The sequence below is a fragment of the Mchenga conophoros genome, linkage group LG13 (assembly GCF_057382185.1).
Source record: "Mchenga conophoros isolate Kocher_MC1m ecotype Shallow Benthic linkage group LG13, M_conophoros_male_GT1.1, whole genome shotgun sequence".
Classification (NCBI taxonomy): Eukaryota; Metazoa; Chordata; class Actinopteri; order Cichliformes; family Cichlidae; genus Mchenga; species Mchenga conophoros.
This window is the reverse complement of record NC_140538.1, coordinates 8,029,996-8,057,912: the sequence shown is the minus strand read 5'-3', so window position 1 is coordinate 8,057,912 and position 27,917 is coordinate 8,029,996. Positions and strand designations below refer to the sequence as shown.

The 27,917-nt window shown below is 38.4% G+C and overlaps 1 protein-coding gene across 2 annotated transcripts in view; it reads right to left on the bottom strand.

Annotated features, from left to right (window-relative positions):
• ugp2b (UDP-glucose pyrophosphorylase 2b) overlaps positions 1-27,258 on the bottom strand; it is a 41,875-nt gene extending 14,617 nt beyond the window's left edge. The window contains exons 1-5 of one of the 2 annotated variants that reach the window (XM_085296241.1): positions 26,923-27,258; positions 22,805-22,932; positions 20,804-20,911; positions 6,854-7,039; positions 2,359-2,492 (exon numbers count right to left, since the gene is read on the bottom strand). In XM_085296241.1, coding sequence (XP_085152367.1) covers positions 2,359-2,492; positions 6,854-7,039; positions 20,804-20,911; positions 22,805-22,903 — 527 coding nt within the window. In that variant the 5' untranslated portion in view covers positions 22,904-22,932; positions 26,923-27,258. Of the gene's footprint in view, positions 1-2,358; positions 2,493-6,853; positions 7,040-20,803; positions 20,912-22,804; positions 22,933-26,018; positions 26,381-26,922 lie in introns of those variants that run through there. The other variant, XM_085296240.1, reaches the window with a different exon arrangement.
• Positions 27,259-27,917: the final 659 nt, after the last annotated feature.

The window sequence follows — 27,917 nt, the reverse complement described above, 5'->3', positions numbered from 1 at the left end:
AACCTAACCTGCATTTTTACATCAGCTTGATGACTCCTCTGGTTTCTGGTGCTCAGGCACGATTAAACCAGACATTCAAGAGGTACTCACGCTGTCTAGGAAAACTACATCTAACAAATCCAATGTTTACATGACAGCTGATTTTGTCTTCCTGAAGACACTGAAGAAGGAATGATCATGGAAAGAAAAACCTAGAGCTTTGTTCAAAGGGACACCCAGTTATTATTTTAAGGCTTAATAGGAGCTTTAGTAAAAGTAAAGAAAACCATGGACCAACACACACAGTTAAAATCCCTACTGCTTTGGGGAAGTGGACAGATTTCTTTTTTAAGAATTCAGTTTCACTTCAAAGTAAGTGGATTAGATGCCCTATATGGATAAAATAGCTACGCATGCCATGAATCTCGTGAAACGTGGTTTCTGTGCTGATGTTAATGTCAGAGGAGATCTGGAACTCAGTTATTCATTCAGCTGTGACTTTCACATGTGTGCCATAACTTTACGTGGTCTGCCGCTGAGTTGCTGCTGTTCCTAAACGTGCCCACTTTGCAATAATGCCACTTACAGCACTAACAGTTGATTGTGAAATATCTACGAGGGAAGAAATTTCACAACTGACTTGTAGCAACAAATGCATCCTGTTACAGCACCACGCTCTGATTCGATGAATTCTTTAGAACAACCGATATTTCTGAAGACGGCCTGCATGGCTAGGTGCTTGAACTTATACAGATAGTGCAATGCAACTGCAAGAAAACAGAATTCAAACTGTTTATCACTCTTACCAATTTGAGTTTTATTAAACATGAGACAACCTTATTTAGCCTGAAAGTGAAACTCTTGAGGTAAAGAATCTCTTTTTCTGGCTGACACAGGCACCATTAACCTGGCAACGCAACTCCCAGACAAAAGCCGTACACTCTGGGAGAACAGAAACTCCACACTAAAGGGCCCTACCCTGTTCTGTACCCTGCACCTTCTTGTTGCAGGGCAACAGTGCTAACCATTGATCTAAAATGTGATTTAAAATGTAAAAATGTAAAAAAAGAAAAAAGAAAAAAGAAAGCTAATTTGTTACTAGTATCCAAGCTAGTGAGCAACTAGTGCATGGTGAATGTAGGTACGTTAGTATGCACAGCACATTTCTGAGAATGCATTTTACAAAGCTTTAACACAAGTGGCAGAACAGGCTAGCTGTACGTCTCAAGGTATGCATTTAGAGCAAACCTGATTTTCCAGCTCTGTGCATGACATGGATTCAGTTAAATACTGTATAACAGGGGTGTCGAACTCCAGGCCTCGAGGGCCGGTGTCCTGTGCGTTTTAGATATCACTCTGGGTCAACACACCTGAATCAAATCACTAGTTCATTACCAGGCTTCTGGAGAACTTCAAGACATGTTGAGGAGGTCATTTAGCCATTTAAATCAGCTGTGTTGGATCAAGGACACATCTAAAACCTGCAGGACACCGGCCCTCGAGGCCTGGAGTTCGACACCTGTGCTGTATAAGAAGAGGAACTGGGATAGAGGTCAGCTGCAAACCAGTTCTTATAGGAAGCAGTTACTATATGCGGGCTAACGCACCTTCAGTGAAACCTCGTACCCTAGATGAGGTTTATCAGTTGCATGTGTAGAACAGTATCAGCTGGGCCATCAGCTGACTCCATGCTCGAGTCTAAAGCTTTATTTAAGTGACTATAAGAAGTTCTGGGTTTGTTGGGTATATAAAGCAAACAGTTTTTTCCCTTCATTAAGTGTAACACCAGATAACGCGACTCTGAAGCTGAATTTAAATCTCTTTTTATGAATTACTGTCACGCCCTAGGTCACAGACTTTCCTTTGTTCTCCTGTTGATTGACATTTAAACCATTCAACCACTTTTTCCTCTGCTGACATTAAATCCTCCAGCTTCCTTCCCAAAGTGCTTTGTAGTGTAACTCCTTGAGGTACACAAAACATACAAGCTTTAAATAATTCAAGCGAAATGGTAAAAAGCAAGTTCCACTCCCTGACAAACTGGAGACACCAGGGCGTTAAATATTAAAAGCCTTTTCCATACATTGCATGACACCTCCTGTCTGTTCTTGACAGTCTGAGCTCAGAAGCCGGAGCGTCACTCAGGAGTTCGTTTTAGGGTTCATTCAGGAGATTTAATACTGCTAACTTCTTAAAACAAATTGAGATTTCTGTGTATTTGTCTTACACAATTCAATATTCCTTTAATATTTGACAGAAAAATGGACTCTTATTCCCTTTGGCACTGGTTCATATACAGCATATCTAACTGTGTCAGGGAGTGTTTGCTGGGCTCACTGTTACTCAATAGGACATTGTTTTACGATCGTGCTCCCTCACCTGCTTTGGTTAAAGGTGTGTATCTTGACCCGGTGGTGTGTGTACTTCTGCAGGATTTTCTTTGTGTCTTCATCTGTGTTGAAAGAGTTCATGAGGACCAGAGGTACGTCTGTGTTGTAAGTCTTGTTCAGGTGCTGTAGGGTGAAAAAACAAAGTATATAAATGCATTTATCCATATTTATCCCATAAAGAAAAAAGAGAAGTAGGCAGTAGACGGTCATCAAGTGTTTCTTAACAGTGTAAGGGCTCAACAGTGTTATAATCAGAGATGATGCTAACTCTCAAGGACCAACTCACATAGTAAAGATGCCTTTTAATTCAGGAAAATTGGTGGAAATGAACAAATATTTTTTGGATTCACCAAAACCGGCTGACTGGAGAGCTAATAATGGGTCTGAAGGAGGACTTTTGTGAAGGCAATGAAACACTCAAAGCATCTTTGCAGAAATTGATGGTCAGGTTGGGCCGTTTACCTCATCAACAACCAAACAACTTTGTGCTCTTGTGCAAGTAATGTGACCTGATCTGACACAGATAACGTTTTAAAAAGGAAACAACATAGACAAATAAATGAAAATCTCTATGCCACACTTCCGCATTCCATCCATTTATGTAAAGTATCCATCAAAACAAACCGGGAGCCAAATTTGGCGAGTCTGCCTTGTAGTGAGTGACACTGTTAGACACTTCTGCCACTGCCTTTTAAAGGCACGGTGAGCGTGCACTTGCTGGTACAACCCTCTCTTAGATGCTGTAGATCAGGGGTGCCCAATCCCGGTCCTCGAGAGCTACAGTCCTGCAGCTTTTAGATGCATCCTTGTTCCCACACACCCGAATCAAATGAATGGCTTGTTATCAGGCCTTTGCCAAACATGATGGCATGCTGAAGAGGTAATCAAACCATTTGATTCAGCTGTGTTGAAGTAGGGATGCATCTAAAAGCTGCAGGATAGTAGCTCTCGAGGACTGGGATTGGGCAGCCCTGCTGTAGATGCTTCAGTAGCGACACGACAGTTAACACAGTTTTACACAAAACTTTATGATCAATCTTTGCACATGTTTGAGGTTCTGATGCATTTGCAAGTTGTCAGAACAGGGGTCACACCAAATGTGAGACAACACCTGGAAGTGGTCAAGAGGTGCATAGAGCAACAGGCTTAAAGGAAAGATCAGCCAATCTTAAAACAGCTTTTCTCTGTGTTTTTAAGTCTGGATTTGAGGAAAGCACTTTGTATTCAAATTACTTTAAATTTAACTGCATATAAAACTTTTTCGCCACTGTTTTCAAGTCTGTGTTTAAATAGCTCTTCAAGTGTCGTTGTGACATTTGGAATTTGAAAATTCAACATTGCAAAAACATTTTGAATTTTCAGATCATCATAAGACAAAAGGAAAACTGGCCCACTCGCCTTCGTTTTCAACCAATAACTCTGTACCTTGACTGTGCGATTTGAATGAATACAAAGGATGTAAATTACACCCGAGTAGAATGGGAAGCAGTTTCTTTACTGCAATAACAGAAAATTAAAATGAGTAGAGGAGGCGGAGGATGAGACGCGGGCTGTGAATCAGTGGGGCTAAGATGATGTGAGGAATCAAATTTACTGCCTGTGACAGTTACAACGAACGAGTGGGCTTTTCTAAGCTAAAGTATGAACGTCATGTTTCCATTTATTAACCAGGATGGGTGTTGGCTGGTCATGAACTTCACACAGCTTCTAACGCACACAGATGTCTTGTTTCTGAGTTGTATAGATGGGTAAACTCCCTGTGTTTAACTTTGATACACCTTTAAATGTTACAATGATACATTAAATACACCTTTAAATGATGTGCCCTTCCTACTTATCACACACAAAGTGATTTTCTTTTCAGTATTTTGTCAGTGGGATCTGTTTCTAATTAATGCATCATCTATATATTTATAAAAATCTTCAGGAAAATGAATTGAAATTGATTTAACAGCTGAGTACAACAGTATTCTCATTAAACTCATCCCAATCTTTTAATTTAACATTTTCCTTATATGCAGTGGTCTATGCAAAGGTTAAATTACATCATGGTTTTTTATCAACACTGTCTGGAACCGAATTTCTGTGAGCAAATAATAAATCTCCACTTATGTGTATTAGACACAGGCTCCATTGAATCCTCAAAGCAAAAGAGATTGTGGTTGTCCTGCACCCCTCCCCAGAGGGACAATCAACACTAGAAATATGAACCATATGAGCCTAGCGTTGTGGTACTAGCAGTGAGATTCTGTTGTTACTGTAGCAAAGAAGCTTTTCTTGACTAAGTGTAGCCACAACTTTCATGGGTTTTGTTCAGTACTTGCATGAGATGAGCACATGAGCTGGTATTTATGAAGCCCTTTTCCACTCTTAGTGAGCACTCAAACCAATTCTACTACAAGCCACGTTTACAGTCATGTAATGCTTTATTCTACACACAATAAGCACTTTTTGGATCAATCCCACTCTGATGGATGTATCAAGGGAAACTTGAGGTTCAGTGTCTTGCCAAAGGAAGCTTCGATATTTTCACTGCAGGAGCCAGAAATCAATTAGTGGATGACCAGCTCTACCTCCAGAGCTGCTGTAGATATGCTGATCGTGTGTGTATTTGTTAACAAAGCCCTAATTGTTGTGAAATTGCATTATTATAACCTTTATTTCACCAGGACGTCTTCTACAAGAGAGAACTTTACAGGTTTACCCTCTTTCACACATCTTTAACTGAACTTGCTAACTTAACAAATCTGCTCTTGAGGGAGGCACTCAGGTGAAAGCTGTAAATCTTCAGCAGCCAGGCGGCGCCTGAGTCGGAGCTTTGTCCGACCTTGTTACGTCCGCTCTCAGTGAGAGGGTACATGCTTCAGCTCTAAATTAAACATGCATGATTCAGCGGGGTGGCTGAGAGGTGCGTTCTCCTGCAGGAGGGCCTGGTTAAGGGGGTCTGTGTGTGCGTGTGTGGGGGGGGGTATCCATTTTTCCCCCTTCTCAATAGGTCGATTCAGTCAGCATGTAATCTGACCAGACTGAGCAGAAAATGGAGAGCAGTGCCTCTGACACAGAGAGCAGTGTGCTGGGAGAAGAGGAGTGTCCCTGGAGGCTGTTATGAAACACTGAAACACTCCGGTAACGTACAGCTCCCAATTAAACTCAGTTATACAACACAATGAAAGACTTTAATATTACTCACAGTAGATTCCCTTACAATGGTCACAACTAACGCAAACCTTGTTTAGAAAATAACTTTTCTTCCTACATCCCCCTGAAAGGCCGTTTGAACATGTGGTTTACTGTTTATTAAAATTACTGAACGATTAAGTGCTGCAGAAATAATGCAGGATGGGATCCAAATAATCACACCAACTCCTCTCCTCCAGCACACAGACATCTCTGTTTCCCGGCCAGTCGCCAGCACTGGCCGGCACCCTGAGATTTCACACTGAACCCCTTTCAGAAGCCCCTCAGCTCTGGTTCACAGAAGCACATGGCTGCATGAAGTCAGGCTTGTCTCTGGAGGATGATACGCATGCCGTGTAAGACTGGAAAAAGGCAGAGGTAAATCCAAACCCACCCCCATGAATCATTGGATTTTTTTGCCGTGCTCTATAGTAAAGTAAGAAACATCAAGACAACACAAACCCTCAATACACAGAGCAAATGTTTATATTACATCAGGCTACACATCACTTCCTACTCTGTCTACTCTGATGTCTGAGCCACATCATGAGTGCTGGTGTGGCTGCAGACAAGAAGGCAACACCCAGCTGTTCTCAAATCAGTGCCACACTAACAATTTCATATGAAAGAAGGAGCTCTCAGTAATTATCCACACTGATGGACTGAATCTGCAACTTTAGTAAGAAAGTTTTAAAATAACCAGTGTTGTCAAAAGTGTTCCTTCTGCCTCAACTGAACCACCATTTAATACCAAATTACATTTCTATGAATAGGTTCTTGTGCCTGAAAGTCACAACTGAGGTTTGACTTCAGGCTTTCCAGGAATACACATTGTTGCAACACTATTGTTACCGGTGTCAGGGCTGCCGTACAGCAAAATATTGCATTACTACAATGAGGGGCGGTCCTGGTAGATTTTCACTTCACAAAATAATAATTAAAATTGAACAAAATTGAACAAAAATCATCACTTTTAAATTTTACTAGCTGTTAGTGGGAATTATTATCATCTTCTTCATCTTATTTAAATGTTGATCTTTCAGTAATCTCAGCATCTTACGTGCTTCTGCACAGCAAACAAACAAATCAAATATTACACATCCACAAGGAAAATGTTAGTTAGTTCTTATTGTAAGACAACCTTAGTCTGCTATCACTTTACTGTTAAATGGTATTACATTGGCAATTAGCCTACATGCAATCCGTTTGTGAGGTAGTGTGGCTTCGTTGCTTGCTTATAAAAACACGTCTCACAAAATTTCTTTCATTCAAGGCTTTTAGAGTGGAGCTTTTAAGAGCTTTTGTACCTCTATCTGCTGCACAGTGAGGTCCAGGAAGGTGTTCTCGTTACGGACGCTGATCAGGCTCTTGGGGCCCTTACATCCCATGCTGGTACCCAGGCCTCCATTCAGCTTCACCACCACCAGTTTGTTCAAGCTGTTGGCCACATTGTCCGGCAGGCCTCGAGCGGCAATCTTATCATACGGCTGAATCTGGAGGAGAGAAAGGAGATGGCTGCGGGTCAGGAAAAAAAAAGCAAACAAACAAAAATAAAGCAAATAAATTCTTTTAATTCTGATTCTGAAAGTGCTTACAACTGCACAGCCTCTGCATCCCACTTCTCACAGATCACCTGTGACTGACCTACCTTTCTCGTTCTTTTACATTTTTCGGCTTTTGCAAGCAAACTGATAGTCTTAAGTTCTTTACAGAAGCAAAACAGGGACATTAACAGCTTTGAGCGTGGGCGGACTAATTACTAGCTGAGCAATGAAACGGGCTGACGCGATACAGAAATGTGAAAATGTCAGAAATTGTTAACTTGATCTGCAGCAAACAGACATTCTGCAACTGCTTCTCGAGCGAATGGTGCAGAAAATAGTCATTAACAAGGCTTGATACACGACACAGCAAGTTTATACATACAGTACACAGCAGTTCTGTTGATTTATTGGAGTATGGTGTGTAAACGTACATTAGAGGATCAGCAATGCAGCTCTCACATCAGCATATCTACCTAACTGCTGTCTCCCACAGATGATGATGATATAAATATATTGTGTCAGCTAGGAACACGTAAACCTGCAGTTCACCCCTTTTCCCACCATTATTTCTTCTCAACTTTAATCAAGAAGCTAAATAAGCTAAATTTTAACCATATGTCATGGTATTTTGATCCCGTCTGTGTTTAAGTCATGTTCTGTGCAGTTTTATCATGCGATTAATGCGTCAGCACTGATAAGGCCGGATGTCATCCTGCCTCCTCTTCCTGTTAAAATAACAGAGTAGCTGATCAGTGATAGTGGACAAACAGCAGACCTCATGCTGGAAACAGTCTCTCTGGTGTTTATCCCCTTTGCTCGCCACACACAGAGGATGAGGTTACAAAACACAACACACAAAAATGATGCAGCTGCTACCCGCTCTCCGTCCTTCACAGAGACGGGCATCGTAAAGGACAAATGGATGGCTGGAGGCGGTAAAATGTGTTTACTGACTTGCATTAAAGGAATGGAGATGATTATTGTGCATAACAGCGCAGACAGATGAAATCCCTGCAAGTATTGGGTATCAAAAAAGTCCAGGAGGGAAGGAAGAGAGGCTGTTGACGTGAGGTTATTTACAACGAGAGAAATGTTTTCAGCCGATTTCCCCATCCTATCCCTGTCCCCCCGGAGGGAAATGTCTCCCACACGCTGATGTTCATTTCCCTTTCTGGAGAAAACAGATGGGGGTTACTTTTACTTTTGACTCCTGCGTGTGTGTTGATCCCAGCTACAGCCAGTCAAGTTAAAACCCCATTTGTTGACCAGGGAACATCTCACTGACCACCGACTGAGAAATGTGCTGAATTTGCTCTTCACCATTTCCTCTAACTGAAAAGCTGCTGTCAGAGGCAGCGGTGAACACCTAAAGGAAATCTGCAGAGTATTATATCGACCGCAACGAGCCCACTGTTCGATTACAACTATGAGGGTGTCAGCAGGATTTGTCATGTTACACAGTTAAATTATGGTTTTCACGACATGTTAGCACGATTCGAAGGAGAAAGACATTTTCTCACTAAACTGAGATTACTAAGCACAGTGGAAGCGCAACTCTACTGTCACTAGGAGACAATATTAGGAGACAACAACTGGAAATATTTGTGGGGACAATCACTCGTCTTCCTTTTAGAAAAGGTTCAAAGAAAACAATACAAACATCCCCGGACATGAAATTACTTTCAGCTGTTACTGAGTCAGAGTTGTGCATTTTCCCATCAAGTAGTTTAAACATTTGTATTTTTCCATTCGCCCATCATTCAAAGTTTCTCTTTTTTTATACAATATCTTTATGCCATTTATGCATAAAGATATTCAAGATGTTCCAAGCCACAAACATCTTCTACAGAAAACAAACGTCAGGATCACAACAATGCACGAAATAATCCGCAACCTCATCTCATCTTTTACAAACCGCACGCACACAAAACAATATGACCTTTTACAACTCCAGTGCTGTGTGCCATCAAATCTCCCCACAGCACTGAGTCTGGCTTTTTTATCCAGCATTTTTATTACCGTCAGCAAATAATCTTGAAGATGAGATTTAAACGCTCAGCCCAAGGGGGGTACGCGGTGCAAAGTTCTCTAGTTTGTCCTTGTAGAAATGCTGAAAATGTTTCATACATGTGAATGTCCATGCTGGGAAGAGACTCAAGGGGTAACAATTAAGGTGACAACCAGTCTATTTAGTTTATTCTTGAAAAAGAAAAAAGAAAAGAAAAGAAAAGAAAGAGAAAGAAAAGAAAGAAAAGAAAAGAAAAGAGAAGAAAAGAGAAAAAAGAAAAGAAAAAGAGAAAAAAGAAAAGAAAAGAAAAGAAAAGAGAAGAAAAGAGAAAAAAGAAAAGAAAAAGAGAAAAAAGAAAAGAAAAGAAAAGAAAAGAGAAAAGAAAAGAAAAGAAAAGAAACTTCCACAATTGCGTTGTTTTGTTTTTGGATGGCTTGTCTCTCTGTCATGTTTTTGCAAGTCCAGCATGTCTGAAGCGCTAATAATCACACCTCCAGGTTGGAGTGAACAGAAGTTTGCTAACCAGCACTGAAGAAGAAGATTTAATTCACTAAACTGCCACATTAATAAAGCTGAATAATAATGATATACACTTAGATACATTTATGTGTAATAGATGTAATAGATGTTCTTGCAATATATTGAGTATTGCAGTCAAGTGCTTCCTTTCGCTGTAGTTTTTAATAAACGTTAGCTAACTATGTGCCCTCTTATTTCAGTTTCTCTCTGTCTCGTATGCATATATCATCTCCACAGTCTCATTACAGTCTGTCACTGTCACGACTTTGATTTCATTTTATGTTCTCCGTTTCCAATTCTTGCCTCATCACTTTTCTCTCCCAAACCCTATCATCTCTCTGTCTCCGTCTTTCTTTATGGAATCCTTATCTTTCTGTGAAGCCACATCCTTTTGCTCCTTATTCCTATTTTCCTGCCCTACTCTCCATCTTTAATCTTCTCTCTCTGTGTCTGCAGCTTCTGAGATCGTTAAGGACAAAAAAAAAAAAAAGGAAAAAGCAGCTAAGAACTAAAGTAACATCATCATTTACTTATCATGTATAAAAACATATCACACAGAGACAAACCAAACTGGCTTATCCTGAGCTACTTCTATAGGGGAAAAAAGTATTTCTTAAGAAGTAGCCAAACTTGCAGAGTGGCGTAACTGCTGACAGTGAGAAACAGAGTTTGTAGTAAGAAAGATCAGGTTGTGTTCTTTGAGCTACTGTACCGAAAAACACTTTCCAGAGTTCTGTTTATTCCATTTATTTTGTGACACCTGATGAACATGAAAGCACGGATGAAACTACTGGAATTTTAAAAATGTTATAGAAAAATCACAGTTTAAACAGAGCTCATGAGTAGTAACCAATGTTTTAATAAATCCTTTGCAAGGTTTTGTTAATCCATTTATATATGGTTCATAAGCTAATAATAAATGGATAATAAAATTCCTGCACAAGATAAGTGCTCCAACTGTCCAACCAGTCAAAGATACTTTTAATTTTTTGGCTACCAAAAAGTGGTGATAATCAGAGTGATCTGCAATAGTTTGCATTAAAAATGCCACGCCTCCACACATCTTCTCCTACTTATCCAATTCAGGGACATATTGGAGGCTGGAGCATAGGGCAAGCTGCTGCTCTGATGCTGGGCTAACACAAAGAGACAGACAGCCATTCAGGCACAGCTTTACATCTACAGCCAATTCATCAGACATCTTTGTCTTTGGACTGCAGAAGCAAGCTGGAGAGAACGTGCAAACTCCACAAATAGTTTCATACTCAAGAAATCAGCATCAACACGGCACTAATCACTGCACCACCACGCTGCCCACCCATTAAAAATACAATAAAATAATATCAGATTCAAATGTGACTGAATCTGTTTGACTATACTTTTACTTTGGCGTGCAACAGTTGTTCACACAGGAAGTGAGCAACTTCTGAGATGCAGTTTGGGTAAATTATTTCATAACTTATGGCACAGATATGTGTGGGTGTACAACTATGCACTCTTTAAAATGAGTGCAGTGCTCCGTAACCTCAAAATGAGAGGAAACAACAGGAAGAGATTACTGTGGGTCGTTAATCCAACTATAAAGACAAAAAACAATATACCAATAATCCAATAATAACCAATAATACTAATCCTCTAAAACCCACCCTCAAATTAACAGAGGAATGATAGGACGGTTGACTTTTGAGAAGATTTCCTAACCTTCCTTCCTAGTTTAATAACAGTTTATGACTGATCTGTAAAACAGCAGTTAATGATTCACAAAACACTAATAAAAATAAAAAAAAATTAAAAAAAATCATAAGTTACTACTTACAGCGCACTCAAAAAGAGTGGTACAGAAAGTAGAAGGAAGCTATAAATACTAAGTTTTCCAGGGTTTTTTTGTCAAACGCTAATTCGTTTTATTCACACTGAAAATGTCTCATTATTTAAAATGATCATAGTTTGTGTCCACAAGTACAGATTTCAAAGAAATTACAAGGAGAAAGCAGGTGACAGGTGTGAACCTATGACGCACAAGAAAGTCTATAAAGGAAACACTTGGGAAGCTTCAGTAACTAATTCCTTTGTTATACCTGAGTGACTCGCTCTGAAATTCATCAAACTAATTTGGTGGAACAGGACAAGTGACTTTGCACGATTATGTGTGTCAGTCACACACAAGAAATGAGAAATAACTGTAGAAATGAACAGCAACACATTGACAAACTTTACCACAAACTTCACAAACAAAGCCCTATGAGAAACTGACACATGGCTTTCATAGCTGTGACGGACTGCAATGTTAGGAATGCACACATGTACGCTTCATGAGTCTCTTTAGGTATTTAAGCTGTGAGGCAGCTAATTTAAGCAAGCTGGTGTCGATGTGGTATAAATGAAAACAATCTGCACAAAATATTTTAGCTGTCCAAATCTGGCGAGTACGAGGAGTACAAAGATGTGGTAGGAGAGCAGGGTGTGATGCAGAGTGCGGATGTTGTGGTTTTCTGGTAAAGGGTGTAATCATTAGCTATGGTTACGTTCAAGACATATGGCTCTCCATTTTTACAGTTTAAACTAGACCTTCAATTTCTATACAAACTAGTGTTTATTATTAGTTTTGTAAATGGCTTAAGGTAAAAAAAGAAATAAAACAAGTCAAGACACATAATAGGACAAGCACATACTTACATGCAATTCTTCAGATGCTCATTGCTGCATCATAACCACTATTACTGAGAATATTTATTGCTCTTTGCACCCTTGCCTGCACACAACTATGTTTTTATGCCTTAGTGACATTTTAACAGCTAAAGGTACTTTTCACTGTTCCCTTTATTTCCCCAAGGGATTGTCACAGTGGATCTGCATATTTGAGTTGGGAAATTTCATACCGGATGCCCTTCCTGCCTATATATCCTGGCTTGGTGACAGTGTTATCCCAAAAAGTGATGCCCAATGTTTGCATTTACTGTTAACTTCCAGTATCCTTGTTTAATTTGGTAAATACACAGTAGACGACAGGACTTACAAAAAGGTTATAGAATAAAGAAACGAGCAGTTGTGCAAATACGCTTATGGCTAAATTATAAAGCAATCGAACTTTTTTTGCCTAAACACATTTATAGAGCTGCTATGCTATGTTTTGCAATTTTTCCTGCCCTCTTGGCCAGAACCTGGAAATGACCTATAATCTTTTCTGACAGATTATAGGTCAACAAGTCATTTACCAAAGTTCAAATACCAGTAATCCTTTTTTGGCACAACACCCTGCTAGGCCAAATGTGTCGAATTGAGGTGAACACGTTGCTGCTGACATTGATGCTTTTGTAAATGTGCAGCTAATCCAATTAATCAATCATTTAAATTTTCTTTTTTCTTCCCATGTGTTTCACAAGGTCTGCTGTGTTGCCTTAACATGTTTGTGCAATCTCATCTTACAGCTCAACAATTCATTACTGCAGTGTTTTCATTTCTGTTATTAGTCAGACTTTCCACTCCATCAAGAGAGAGAGAGAGAGATTAACTTCCACAGAGTTTCAAAGAGAACGCAGACTGAAAGCCAACTCTCAGACTCATCTGATTCTGCAGATCCATTTGCTCACTGGCTGCACTCAGGTGCTGCTCCTAACTGCTCAACAACAGCTCAACGAAAATGGAGTGTTTAAATTTCAAAGATCCCCCTTTTGAGATTAAACTGAACTTCAATCTTGCACTATTAAGTTAACGCAAAAACATGCAGCACTGGGGAAACTGGAGGGGAGCACTGAAGGCATCCATTGAAGGTCTACAAAGTGGGCTTTTTTTTCGGCGAAAGAGAAACAAACTCTAGACACCCTGACAGTTTCACACTTTGACTATGTAAAGTGACTGATGCACACTAGCGCCATGATGACGTCCTCTGGCTGGTGTGGTTGGTTGGTTTGTTTGGTTTCCTGCTAAGACGACAGTGTAGAGTTAGAGGTGTAAATGTTAACAAAAATGAACAGGTATTTTAAAGTCCCCTGTTAAAACCGTATGTGCTCAATAAAGGGCACTAGGTATAGTTAGATAGAAATTACCCATGTCATTGATCACAGAGTGGTAGAAAAGAGAAGCTGGCCAACTTCATTCATTCATTCATTTATTTGTTCATTTTCAGGCACAACAAATACCTATATTGAACATAAAATGCACAAAACAAAAAACAAAAATTGCCTGAAAAAGGAGTGGGACGAAGAAAACTTATTAAATCCCACCCCTATACTCACTCATCAACAAAAAAAACAAACTTCCCGCAGCTACGCCCATCATTGCATACAGACCCATCAACAGCCCCGGGCACATACAAGCATCTAAACGGCAGCTCGCAAACAACAATTAGAGCCTTCATAACTGAATACAGAATATATAAATTATAAATTGCATTACCACAGGTAACAGGCAGTAATAACTACAAGTAACAAACACACATACATATACATACATATATATCTACACACACATGTACATATATGTACATACATACGCACACTTTATTTATTTATTTTTTATTTTGGAATCCATACCAGCAATGGTAAGAGAACAGACATTACAGAGCACACTAAAACCCATCATTGAGTATACTGTGACCAGACCAACTGTTTGTAGAGAAATTTAAATCTATGAATATTTTTGCATTGTTTCAATTGTAAACTCAGACTGTTCCAGATTTTCACACCACATACAGACACACAAAAACCTTTACTGGTTGTTCGAGTTCTGGGTAATTTGAATTCTCCAAAGCCTCTCACATTATAAACCTTTTCTCGAATTTCAAATCTAGTTTGTAAATTTGCCGGTAAAAGTTTAGTAAAAGCTTTATACAAAATTATGGATGTATTGTAATTAACCAGATCCTGGAATTTAAGTAACTTTGCCTGAAGAAAGAATTTGTGAGTATGATCTAGATAACCAGCCTTGTGAATAATACGCAGTGCTCGTTTCTGTACTGTGACTAATGGATTAGTTGTATTTTTATATGTGTTTCCCCACACTTCCACACAATATGTAAGATATGGAAGAACCAGAGTACAGTACAGAGTACGAAGTGCATCTTTATCAAGGTATGGTTTCACTTTGTTCAAAACTGCGAGGCTTCTGGAAATTTTGGTTTTTATGTGTCTGACGTGGGGTTTCCATGAAATTTTGTTATCAATTACGACTCCCAAAAATTTGTTTTCACTCACATTATCAATTGGTACACCTTCAATGATAATTGGTAATTCTACATTATATTTTAAATTACCAAAAAACATTGCTTTAGTTTTATTTATATTTAATGATAATTTATTTATGTCCATCCATTTTTTTATTAATTTTAGCTCCCTGTTTACAGTCATTACAAGATCAGTATAATCATCGCTACTGAAAAATATGTTGGTGTCATCTGCGAACAGTATGAGTTTAAGTACTTGAGAAACATCAAAAATATCATTTATGTATACATTGAAAAGTTTTGGTCCCAACACTGACCCTTGGGGAACACCACATGTAATACCAAGTTTCTCTGAATGGTAATGCCCTATGCTAACATATTGTTCCCGACCCGTTAGGTAACTTTTTAACCAGTTACCAGCTTTCCCTCGAATACCATATCTTTCCAATTTATCCAATAATATTGAGTGATTGATTGTGTCAAAGGCCTTTTTGAGATCAACAAAAATACCAACTGCATATTTATTTTTATCCAGTGTATCAGTAATTTCTTCTACTGCCTCAATTATCGCCATTGAAGTGGTTCTTTGCGTTCTGAAACCATACTGACCAACATTTATTATTTGATGTTTTTCAAGGAATTTTTCTAATCTTGAATTAAAAAGTTTTTCTAGAATTTTTGAGAATTGAGGCAGTAGAGAAATAGGCCTATAATTGGTAAAACTGTGTTTGTCATTACTTTTATATAGTGGTATTACTTTCACAATTTTCATTTTTTTTGGAAAACAACCGGACTGAAATGATAAATTACAGATATATGTTAAGGGACTAGCAATATTCAGAATAACCTGTTTAACTACAGACATATTTATGTCATGATAATCCATTGAAGACTTACTTTTACATTTTAATGTGATATTTATTACTTCTTGCTCATTTGTAGCTGAGAGGAACAGTGAAAAGGGATTTGATTTTATATTACTGATATTTTCATTTTTATGACACGGGATGTCTGCTGCTAGTTCAGGGCCAACATTTATGAAGAATTTATTGAACCCATCGACAATATTACTCATGTTGTGATTTTCACCATTTGCATCAGTAAAATATTCAGGATATGATGTTCCAGAAGATCCTTGTTTAATTAAGTTGTTTAACACATCCCAAGTTCCTTTTATATTGTTTTTATTTTCATATAATCTTCTTCTATAATAAAGTTGTTTGCTCGTTCTTATAATATCAGTCAATTTATTTCTATATGCTTTATATCTTTGTTCCACTTCTTTTGTTTTTACTTTGATGAACTGTTTATACAGATTGTTTTTCTTTTTGCAAGCATTAATAATTCCTTTTGTGAGCCAAGGACTTTTTATCTTTTTTTTCTTTGTCATGTGTTCGTTTACAGGACAATGTTTATTGTACCACATAGTAAAAATATCTAGGAAATTATCATAAGCCTTGTCCACATCTGACTCTTCATACACCGAACTCCAATCTTGTTGTGCTAAATCGAAATTGAAGGCATGAATTGCTTCTTCATTTATTGTTCGCTTTGCTATCATGATCTTGGTATCTATTTTTTTTAAATCACAGTCACACAAAGTAAAAACTGGTAAGTGGTCAGTTATATCACAGACAAGCAGGCCACTATTAATTTGTAGTTTTATCCACAGTTGCTTAAGAAGACAGTACAAAGAGGCTGACTACTGCAATCCACGAGGGGGCCTTCAGGATACAAACAGCTCAGAAATGTGGGTGTTATCCCTGTAAAGTCTACAATGGTCCATTACCATTTCTTTAGAATCATTCTAATAAGATAACCCTGTGTCTAAAAATGTTAACAGTCACCAAGATTACATTATAATGGATCTTACTGTAATGGCTTTACTGTAATGGAATAAAGTAAAGCCAGGAGTACTGCACTGGTGTTCGTTTGCAGAAAGAAGGATTACAAACAGACAAGCAAACTATGGAGGTGCACTTATAGATTGTATAAAACATGGACGTAGACACCACACTGGCACACACTGGGATGCTATAGCTCTGCTTTCTCACAACCACTACAATCAAGCAGATGCAGGATTAGATCATGATGCTAAAAAACACCCGATCACAAGTAGGCCCCAACATCCTATATGATGGACAATAAGAAAATCACAAGAATCAATGTAACCAGTGCCGAGTCAGTCATACTTGGACCTGGAATAGTGAAGTCATCTTGGAAGTATCATTACCAAGCACAGTGGTCCAGATTTAGATGTCAAAGCATGGAATCAAGAGAAGAACAGTCTTTCTACAGCTCATGAACTGCTGGAGGTCCCGAGTGCCGTTACAAAGAAGAAAAATCTGACTTTTCAGTTTCAACAGTAAGGCTTTGCCTTCATTTGCGGATGACACATAGAAGAGAACAAAGACTGTCCTTAAAGTGTAGAAAGACGAGACCCCACTAAGAAAATGTGTGGTACTTGGAGCTAGCTAGAGATAAAGGCCCATTAAGGGTTAGTGAAAGGAAAAATGATTCAGGTTTCCACCATGTTAGTTTTTTGAACACAAAGTCACTACGCTTCTTAAGACAAGAGGGGGAACAACAAATCTGGAACAACAAACCAACCAACCAACACACACACACACACACACACACACACACACACACACACACACACACACACACACACACACACACACACACACACACACACACACAACAAAAAAAAAAAACAAAAAACCAACATTACTGGTTGATCCATGTATTTCACAGTGTTCCCCGGTGCTAGCTGACAACACCTAAGCTGCTATTATTTCTTCTGTTGAAGATTGTGAAACTTTTCTTGCTTTCTTTTTAGAAAAAATTAGCAACATAAGGAAAAACCTGTCTTTTTCAGCGTCTGCGCTGTCTGTTCCCACGCCAGCTCGGCCTGTTGTTTTAGAAGGTTTTTCACCTGTTTCACTACCAGAGCTGGGAAAAATAGTTAGTGCAACAAAATTATCCTCTTGCTCTCTTGATTTTTTACCTGCATCATTATTTAAAAATGTCTTTTACTCTACTGGTCCCTGTATTCTTACTATAATTAATACCTCCTTGGCCTCGGGCATAGTCCCTGCCTATTTTAAAACTGCTGTTATACATCCCTTGTTAAAAAAGCCTATGCTGGACCCATCTCTCACTAGCAATTATAGACCGATCTCAAAAATTCCGTTAATTGCTAAGATTCTAGAGAAGATCGTGGCTAAGCAGCTTACAGCAGTTTTAGATAAATATAGTATTTTCGACAAATTTCAATCTGGCTTTCGTAAAGTTCATTCCACTGAAACAGCCCTTCTTAGAGTTTCTAATGACATTTTGTTACAAAGCGATGCAGGTAAATGTTCTGTTCTCTTAATGTTGGATCTTACGTCGGCCTTTGATACTGTTGACCACTATATTTTACTTAACAGGCTGAAACACTGGGTTGGTGTCTCTGGGACTGCATTGAAATGGTTCTCCTCGTATCTCTCTGAACGATATTCTTCTGTGGCAGTTTCTAAGTATAGATCATCTTCTGCGTCCCTGTCTTTTGGTGTGCCACAAGGCTCTGTGCTAGGGCCATTACTGTTTTTAGTTTATTTACTCCCTCTTCAGCACATTTTGAGCCCTTTTGAGGATATTTGTTACCATTGTTATGCGGACGATATCCAACTCTATATATCTTTTAAACCGGAAGAGGCTTCTAAGCTGCGGCTTTTAAATGTGTGCTTGGAAACCATTAAAGGCTGGATGGCTGAAAACTTCCTCCAACTAAATGAAAGTAAAACCGAAGTCCTCTTATGTGCCCCAGATAGACATATACCCAGTATAATAAATGCTCTTGGTCCTCTTTCAACGTTTGTAAAACCATCTGTCAGGAACTTAGGGATTATCCTTGATCCTGCTCTTACGTTAGATAGTCATGTTAAATCTCTTGTTCGGTCTTGCTTTTATCATTTAAGAAATATTTCTAAATTGAGATCTATTATATCCTATACCGAACTGGAGATTGTTATTCATGCTTTTATCTCTTCACGACTGGACTATTGCAATTCCCTGTTTACTTGTTTAAATAAAGGTTCTTTGGAGCGCCTGCAGATCGTTCAGAATGCTGCAGCAAGACTTTTGACGAAAGCTTCTAAATTTTCACATATAACACCGTTGCTCATGCAGTTACATTGGCTTCCTGTTGAATTTAGAGTCCAGTTTAAGATTTTGGTTTTAACTTTCAAGGCTCTTCAACAACAAGCACCACCATATATCATTGAACTTTTACAGCCCTATGCCCCTAGTAGGTCTCTGAGGTCGAGTAGTCAGGGCCTACTTGTCATTCAGTATACGAGACTGAAAACTAGGGGTGATAGAGCTTTTGCTACTGTGGCCGCCAGACTGTGGAATTCCCTTCCTCAGGACTTACGATCCGCCGATTCATTGATTACTTTTAAAAAACAGCTAAAAACACATCTTTTTAAAACTGCCTTTTGCTAACTTTGTTTGTATTTTGTCTTTTTAATCTGTTATATCTTGTAAAGCACTTTGTGATCTCTATCTAGAAATGTGCTATATAAATAAAATTTTACTTACTTACTTACTTAAGCACTTTCTATGCAGCAGCCTGCAAGCGTACAGAGTTTAGCAAGAAAAGGAAACCTATTCTGTGTAATCGTGTAATCTGAAACCACCCACTTTGAATTTTGGTCACTCAATCATCCAAAAAAAATGCACTCTGTTTACAGACTTGGATTATTCTATACATTAATTTTGTGTTTTGTTTGTGGTGTTCATTTCATTGTTGAGTAAATATGTTTGTAAAATGATGTGATATTCCATAAATCATTCCTTATACTTCTATATGTTGTCAGTTTAAACAATGGCAGTAAGAAACAGTTTTAAATAGCTCTGAATAACATTATTATCATTTTGACCTTGAGTCCAATCTATCTGACCTTGAATGTGTGCGTGTGGTCAAATGTGACATGACATTTCCAATCCTTATATAGAACTTTCTATATGTTGACGATACACGCCGCATCTGTAAGGATCACAGGTTTTAAGTCACAAGGTTTACTGTCAACTTTATGCAAATTAATCATTATGTGGACCTTGAACACATTAGTGGATGCAAGTCAAATTTGAATGGATTGTTAAGATGCTTCCACTCTACGCCCCTACAAGGTTCTATCAAAATTCACTCAAAACCTTTCGAGCCATCCTGTTTAAAGACAGAGTGACACACATGCAAAAGTTACCAAAAACATGACCTCCTTGGTGGAGGTGAAAATAATAGCTGATGACAACCACACATCTTTTTTCTCTCTCTTTGTTGACTCTAACAAAGGTTTTCATTGGTGCAGGAACTCCTTAGGTCATTGTAAATCCTGAGGCAAGCTGAATTTATAGTTTGTCCAGAGTGTAAAAGTAATTTTCTAAGCGGAGCATTTTTAGGCAAACAAACTAATACAATCGTCTATTCTTGCCATTAAAACTAACTTTATTACCGACTGCGTTAGGCGTTGTTAGGAAAACGCCGCTGTGCAGAAATATAAATGCAGGTTCCTCGCTAGGTTTAACGACACCAACGCGCTGGTATTAAAACTTGCAAAACACCAACTGTCTAACTGTTTTTTTCCCCACAATCACAGTGAATGACGAATATCTGGGATTGAAATGAGTGATGCTTTCACAAGTTGAAAAGAAGAACTTATCACTGCAATCTTTTGGTATCACTTAATCTCACAACTGGTGAATGCATCACCAAAATCATATTTCATCATTTCACTTGTACTTTCAGTGGTAAGGGTAAAATCAAATCGAATCCGACAACCCACCGATTAGAAGTTATTTTATTCTGTATTCAATATCAGCTACTTTTTTAATATATGACATATCTACCATTGCTATGGGGTCGAATGCCCCCTTCTGCAAGGAAAATAGATGCTTTAATATTTTAAACAAAGACAAATCCAGAGTCAACACAGACAAACATACAATTAACCGCTAAAAACAAAAAAAGAAGGCTTACAGAGTCTTCTGGAGGTCGCTGTATCTTGATCCACTCCACTGATGGTCCCTTCACCTGCAGAAATCTATGGAAGAGATTCTTGAAGCCCTCAAAGTCTTTCTTGGATACCTGAAAAACAAAGATGTTATCTTAAACTAAGGCTGAGGTTTGCAAAGTCAATATGAAGTGGTCTCTAGAAAGACATGAAAATGTTGAAAATCACTTCTGAAATGGCCTCAGTTATTTCAGAGTATTATCGCCTTGAGGGCAGAAGAGAAGCTGCACGCCTTGGAAAAATGGTTTGACTAAAACCACTATACTTAATTTTACAGGCATTTTACGGTTTATTTAAGTGGGGCTGGTGTCTTGAATTTAAAAACTTCCATTCATCAAATTCATACTGGAAAGCTTTAAATTTAAAAGATGAGTTTGAGGATTCGCGATACAATATTGTAGACATCTGTATTGCAATTTCAGTCTCAGTTTCATGGATTGTTACACACATTGAGCAGTGTGCTTCAAAGGCCCCATACCTCTCATATAAAAAGGATCATTATTGTTCTATGCAAATTTATGGGTGTGAACTTCATTTAAAAACTGTTTATTTCTTTCCTGTGGGTGATTTAGCATATTCTTTAAGTTCAACAGTATAGTGCAAAACTGCAGCAAAGGACCTTTTTATATTTCCACATTTGAAGCCTTAATCTGTATTTGTTTTAAACATATAGTTATTATATTTTTAACACAGACAAACAAAATAGCCAAGGTCCCGAAAAATATTTAAACACCCTTTTTTGTCCCGAATACACATTAATTGTTTTACTTGAAGGTTTGATACAATTTGTCTGGTCCACTGTGACTATATGAAATTTGTTTTGAACTTCTCTTCAGAAACCATTTTATACACGACTTTAACAGATGTGCACACAAACAGATGAAACAGCATCTGGACATCAAATACAAGAATGATGTATTCATACATTCTAAACTTCACCAGCCAGTGGGAATAATAATAAAGTATATCTTATTTTAAAAAGTGAAATCTACAGTATAATTACTTCATGTCAGCCACACATAGCTGGTTGGATTTATTGAAATTAAATTGAAATTTTCGTTTGCTTTTACACAAAATATTTGGATTTGTACAGTCCAGACTTTGTCACATGCCATGTAGCTTTGTGCTTTTTCATCTTTTAATTTAAAAAAAAAAAAAAAGAAAAAGAAAAGGAAAAGTCCCATTTATGGGTGATGAAAAAAAGTCAAACACCCAATGTGGAGCAAATAACAGTTTAGGTGGCCGTCACTGTCTCGACTTTCACACTGGTATCCAATTACACTGGAGACCTTCAAAGTTCAATGAGTAACCCATTGTGTGTATGCGTGCACATGGCGTTTTACACGTATAAGTTACAGCAAGTACAAAAGCGATTCCTGTTAATATATTTGAAAGTGTGTGGGAATTACTGCGCACACCTGCATGTGACAGACTTCTCACCTCTTTACTCTGAGTGTTTTATTCCCTGATTGCTTGCAGTTAAACAAGGTTTGGTTAATGCCTGAAAGAGTTTACTGCTAAACACTGCACTATTTATTTCCAGTTTTGTCCCAAGCTTTATGCTAGTTTAAAGCCAAAGAAATCTCACAGAGGAAAGACGAGTCTGTAGAGTGTTAATGTTGCCATTTTAATTTGGATTTTAGTCTTACGTTGGTGCTGTGGGCTGAAAAGAGCTCACTCAGGTTCATTTAGGGCTAATGAGAAAATCTGCCTAGTCTCTTAGGGCCTGCACCCCTCTGCTGACGTATCATGTCTGAATAAAACCAGACAAAAATGGGCGAATGTTGCTTAAGAAGTTTGGCTGCTAAAATGTTATGAGATATGTAGGTGGAACCCTTTTTGGCAGTGTGCTCCAGTATGTGTCACTTTTTGTGTTTTCCCAGCATTGTGACCCCACCACCCTCTGAATCACAACCAGATGGTCAGAGAGGGAGGGAGAAAGACAGCAAAGCAGACAGTTTGTGTACCTCTCGCTCAGCCCCTGTGGTGGTGTCCAGCAGCTTCTCCAGCTCATCGTGCATGGAGCTCTCCAGTTGCTGCCGCATCGTTTCCTGGAACTGAGCCATCCCTCCGTTAGCCACACCTTTACTCAGACCTAAACACGAAAGACGGTGAGATACGGAGTGAGACGGGAGACAGTTTTAACGTGTTTGATTCGTATCATATGCTCAATCCTCAGAGTGAAACATTTCTCGATTTTTTGCTGATTTTATTCATTGTTTATTTTTGTGTGTGATAAAATTATGTCTGATTACGCAACACAGAAACATAAATTCCTGTAAGGTTTTTCCTGGCTCAAAAACTTTAACCCACTTTAAAAAAAAAAAAAAAAAAAAAAAAAGGCTGAATATATTATTTCAGTTCTTACCTCTTTTGTAGCCAGTTAAAAACCCCACCTTAATGTGCAGAAAAGATAAGTCCATCTAAAGCGTAACTGGCCAATCAAATCAAGAGGTTGAATGCCCTTCGCCCCTGATTCTGTTTATAGTGTTTAATGGACAGAATTTCTACATGTAGCCAGACGGCTTCCTTTTTGGTAGTAGCTACAGTATGAAGATGTAAGCATGCAAGCACTGCATAGCACCCACAGACCACCAATGGGTGCTTGAGAAGCCCATATTAAGGATATCGCCTCTCTCTGACATCATACAGATCCAACAGTAAAAGAAAAAAATAGTCTGAAGCGTTAAAGCACTTTTAACTTTTAGCTTTTAACATACTTGCACATAAACTCAGGTTTGTAAAGTTACATCTGAACAAATCACAAGACTTCTGGAATGATGTCCTTTCAGAGGATGATGCCAAAGTGGAAACGTCTGGACATAATGCGCAGCCCCACTTTTGCTAAAATGCTCAACTTGCCTCCATATAAACACCTCATACCAACTGCGAAGCACAGGGGGTGATGAATTGGGCTTGTTTCGCACCAAGAACCTCTATAGCACATGGACACCTTGTGTTCCTTGAATCGTCAATGAATACAACCAGACTGAAATGCTGTTTTTTTTTTTGCTTTGTTTTTTACTTGCAGTCATTTTAGACCAAACGATTTTATCCTCAGTTTAATCAACAGCAGCCCTGATCTCAATGGAAATACCTGAGTGACTGATGTACAAAGAAGTAAACACAGGCTCTTGTACCATTATTGTAGCATGGGCACAGTCTTTGAGTCAACAGCCATCTGCGCCGTATGATAAAAGCAATGACATTTAAGAGGAGGGCTGTCATGCTTCTAGTTAGACTTGACGTAAAAGGGTTGAGGTATACTTAAAGAGTCACTGTAGCACCCGTTATTCCAAGCAGCGACACCCTCGTGATTATGTTAGCTTGTGTCTAGCAATCTGTTCCATAGATAAGTAAACAATACTAAAAAACTAAACCTTGGACTGTGAGAGGTATTTGAGAGTCTCAAGCAGAGTTTTAATGTAACTTCCTTGCATCACAGGAAAAAAAAATGACAGCTAGGTAATTACATCTAAAGTTACAGCAGATCACTGTAATTCAGAAAAGGAAAATATAGCTTTAAGATAGTTATGAAAACAGTTTTTTTAACAGTAACATGCCCAACACAGGTTCTATGCTGTTGGTATTTTAAATCAACTTAATCTATGGCTAATTTATCTCTAAAATGGCAGTTTATGTTGTTTTTGTTAAGAAATGATTATCAAATATCAGTCCATCTGTTAACATCGAGCACAAGGTAAACAATAGCTCTGCATGTGCCAATAAAACCAAACACTGACCAGTTAAAAAGCTTTGATTAAATACAAGGAGACAAGGCAATTATACCTGCTAGCACAGCAATTTTCACCCTAATTGTTGTTATGGTCCATTAGTAAAAGCAGTTAAACATGTTCACTGCTTGTTAAGCAAAATGTGACACACATTGTCAAAAAAGGTAAATATGACAATAGAAACTCACTTTTCCACAAACCAAAAGCAAGAATAAAGATCTGAAGTTATTAAAAAAAACCTACATGAACTGTAGCTGAAATATAATGAATGGCAATGACAAAAATAATAATATTCACCGAGAACGCCTTGATAGTACCATTTATTGTTATTACTTAAAAAATGAAAAGCATATGAGTATATAAAGACGTTAGAAATCATTAACCTGCTGTGAGATATAGCTTATTAATTCCTGATATCCTGCCTTTCAGACTTTTTATTGCCAATTTCCCAAGTAGCGCTGCAACTAACCTTAAGTGACCTTACAACACAACAATCAACTGCTCCTGGCACAGAGACAACAGGAAACTGAACTTTGAAGCCAAATGGCAAATACCACGACATACTGTAATAGCAGACAGTAGCAAAGGGAAACAGTTTAACACCATTTAAAGATTTACGAAATCAGGTGTCAGTGTTACTGTGGACAAAATTACTCTCACTTTTCATGGGAAGTATTGCAGCATTAACCAACCAGTTAATTATAGCATTTTAGAAGCAGAAACTTGTGTAAACTATCACAATGAGGTGTTTGAGTCACCACATGTCAGCAGAACAATGATACCAATGATGAAAAAAAAATCCCAACTGTGTTTATAACTGCTATAAAGCAGTTCAAGGTTGTGTGTTCATGTTAAGGAGGAATTGAATGAAACCAGTGAGTAAACTAGAAAACCGTGAGCAGACTGTCTCCCAAGAAGACCTTGCTTACAGACAGATTACTGGTAATCTACTAAAGATTATGTAAAGAAGACTCGTAAGGCCTCATTTTTCACATGAAGGCATCAGTTAACAATTACTCACAGTTATTAATGCATTCGTTTATTGACTTAAACATACATTTATCACACTATTGCTTATTTTATCACAGTGGGGCTACTCTACTATAGTAGTGAAGATTATTTAATATGATTACTAAAAGGTTTAGGAATAATAGTAGATTTATGAAATTTAAAAAAAAACAAACTTTTCTTATTGGTCAAATGAATGATGGTAAACTCAACTAAACCTGTAACAGTCTGGCAAAGAGTGGATTTTTATTTATTTTTTTAATAATCAGTGATTAAAATTAAAATGTGATAAATCACACTTTCTCATATGTTAAAGTTGATGTAAATAATGTTCTGAAATGAACAGGAAAAAACACATAGATCGTTAAAAAAAATAAACATAATCCTTTAAGCCTCCCTCTCCTAGAGTCACAATTTTAGTAAAATAGAGATCACTTACCTTCGACATAAAGTGCCATGGTTAAGCTGCCAAGTAGTGTTTAAAATAATAGTGGACACGCTTTAAGTTTTGTATCCCAGAAAAAACAAGATGTCATTGAGCAAACATCCGGTGAATGGATTTAAAAATATATATAATAATAATATTAAAAGTTTCCTTGAGGTATCCTTAAATCATCCGACTGGTCATTCTTTCATTGGTGCCCAAGCCTTTTAAATCGATCCAGCGTTGAAGCTTTAAAGGATAAGACGCTGTGCCTGCGAGTAAAACAAGGACACATTCATCCGACCACACTTATCTCTCTGGACACCAGCCAAGTGGTCCTCCCTTCAACGTGAAGTTGGATCCGATGTACCCAGCTCTTTTACTGCTCGTACCGCCCGTATTTCTCCCCCTGCCCCAACCCTGCAACCACGTCACAAATCCTTACTGTCTCACAACCTCTGGACACTTCTTTCCCCCAGCGCCTCACCCCCTCCCCCTCGAGTGCTTTCATTTTTATCACCTTATGGCTGCCACAGGGATTTTTAAAGTCAACTAACACACACGCCGTCAATAATTAACCGGCGAGATGTGCAAAGACACACCCGGGCACACAGGTACAGTCACGCTGTCTGTATGACCTGCTGCCTGCGGAAATGAATTAGTGACTGAGTGATGTACAGACAGAGATGAACGCTATGCCCTCCACAAACAAGCCACACGCAAGGAGACAACTATAATCAACAACGGTGCCGTGAACGTAACACTGGAGGAGGAAGAGGAACGACCTTTCTCAGCTGAAAAATGTCAAAAAGAAAACCCGGACATAGCGCCTCAACACCAGCCGCGTGTGGAGTCCTACCGATGGCTAATGTAGAGAGGGAAACACGTCATACACACACATTTGAAGCCATTTTCTTACTGTAGAATACTGGCGGAAGAAAAGTCGATGGGGTCGGCCTGGTCCTGCAGGTCTGGAGGACCACAGAGATCCAGCAGAGGAGACAGCGGGGTACACAAAAATATGTATGTGTTTTATTTACACCTTAATTCAAGCCGCTTCTGCTGCCCTTCGACATCGCTGAATGGGTGTTAAAAAAAAGCACAGGACGTACAAAAAAGGTGCAGAAGTTAAAAAGGTGATCGGATAGTTTTTGAAGATATTTTACACTCCAGTGCCATTCTAGGCAACGACGAATCGGAACGCCGAGGGAGGATGGGAGCCAATGACAAATGCTGTTTTTGTGTGCGTGGTTTTAACAGCCAATAGGATTCTGCTACGTGCGATGTTGGTTTCTGGCAATGTCTGATTGAAGATAGCTCAAAATTAGGGCTGTTCGATATAACGATATAAAAACGTCTATCGTTTAATTTTGCGCTATCGTTTATTTCGTGGTGTCGCAAAATAAACTGTTTACGGCAATATTTTTTCATCGTTTTGATGGTCACTGTAGTGGCTATATTAATTTATTAAAGTTCTCTCTTTCTCTTATATTTAATATAACCACAGTACGGACGGACAAGCGCCTGTATTTATGTGTTGACGTTAGCAACAACGACGGTAAAACCATCGCGTCACGTAAACCTTTCACAATAAAGCTCAATATCCCGTTGAGACTTTTCAAAATAAACTAAATCACGTGAAAGAGTATGCAGAGTATTTTCGGATGAGAAGCAAAAAAAAGAGCCGCCAGGTGCTAAAAAGTAAACCTTAGACTCAAACGTTAGAACAGGCTTTTCCTCGCAGCACGCTGTGTAATAAATACAAAATATTGAAATAAGTGATATCAAGAAAAAGAAGTAACGTGTTCACATTGACATGTGTGACATCTATGAAACACCTGCGAATGATTTTTTTTTCATGTAAATTTAATGTAAAGATTAAAACTAGTACTTTAACTGGGATTTCCAAAATGA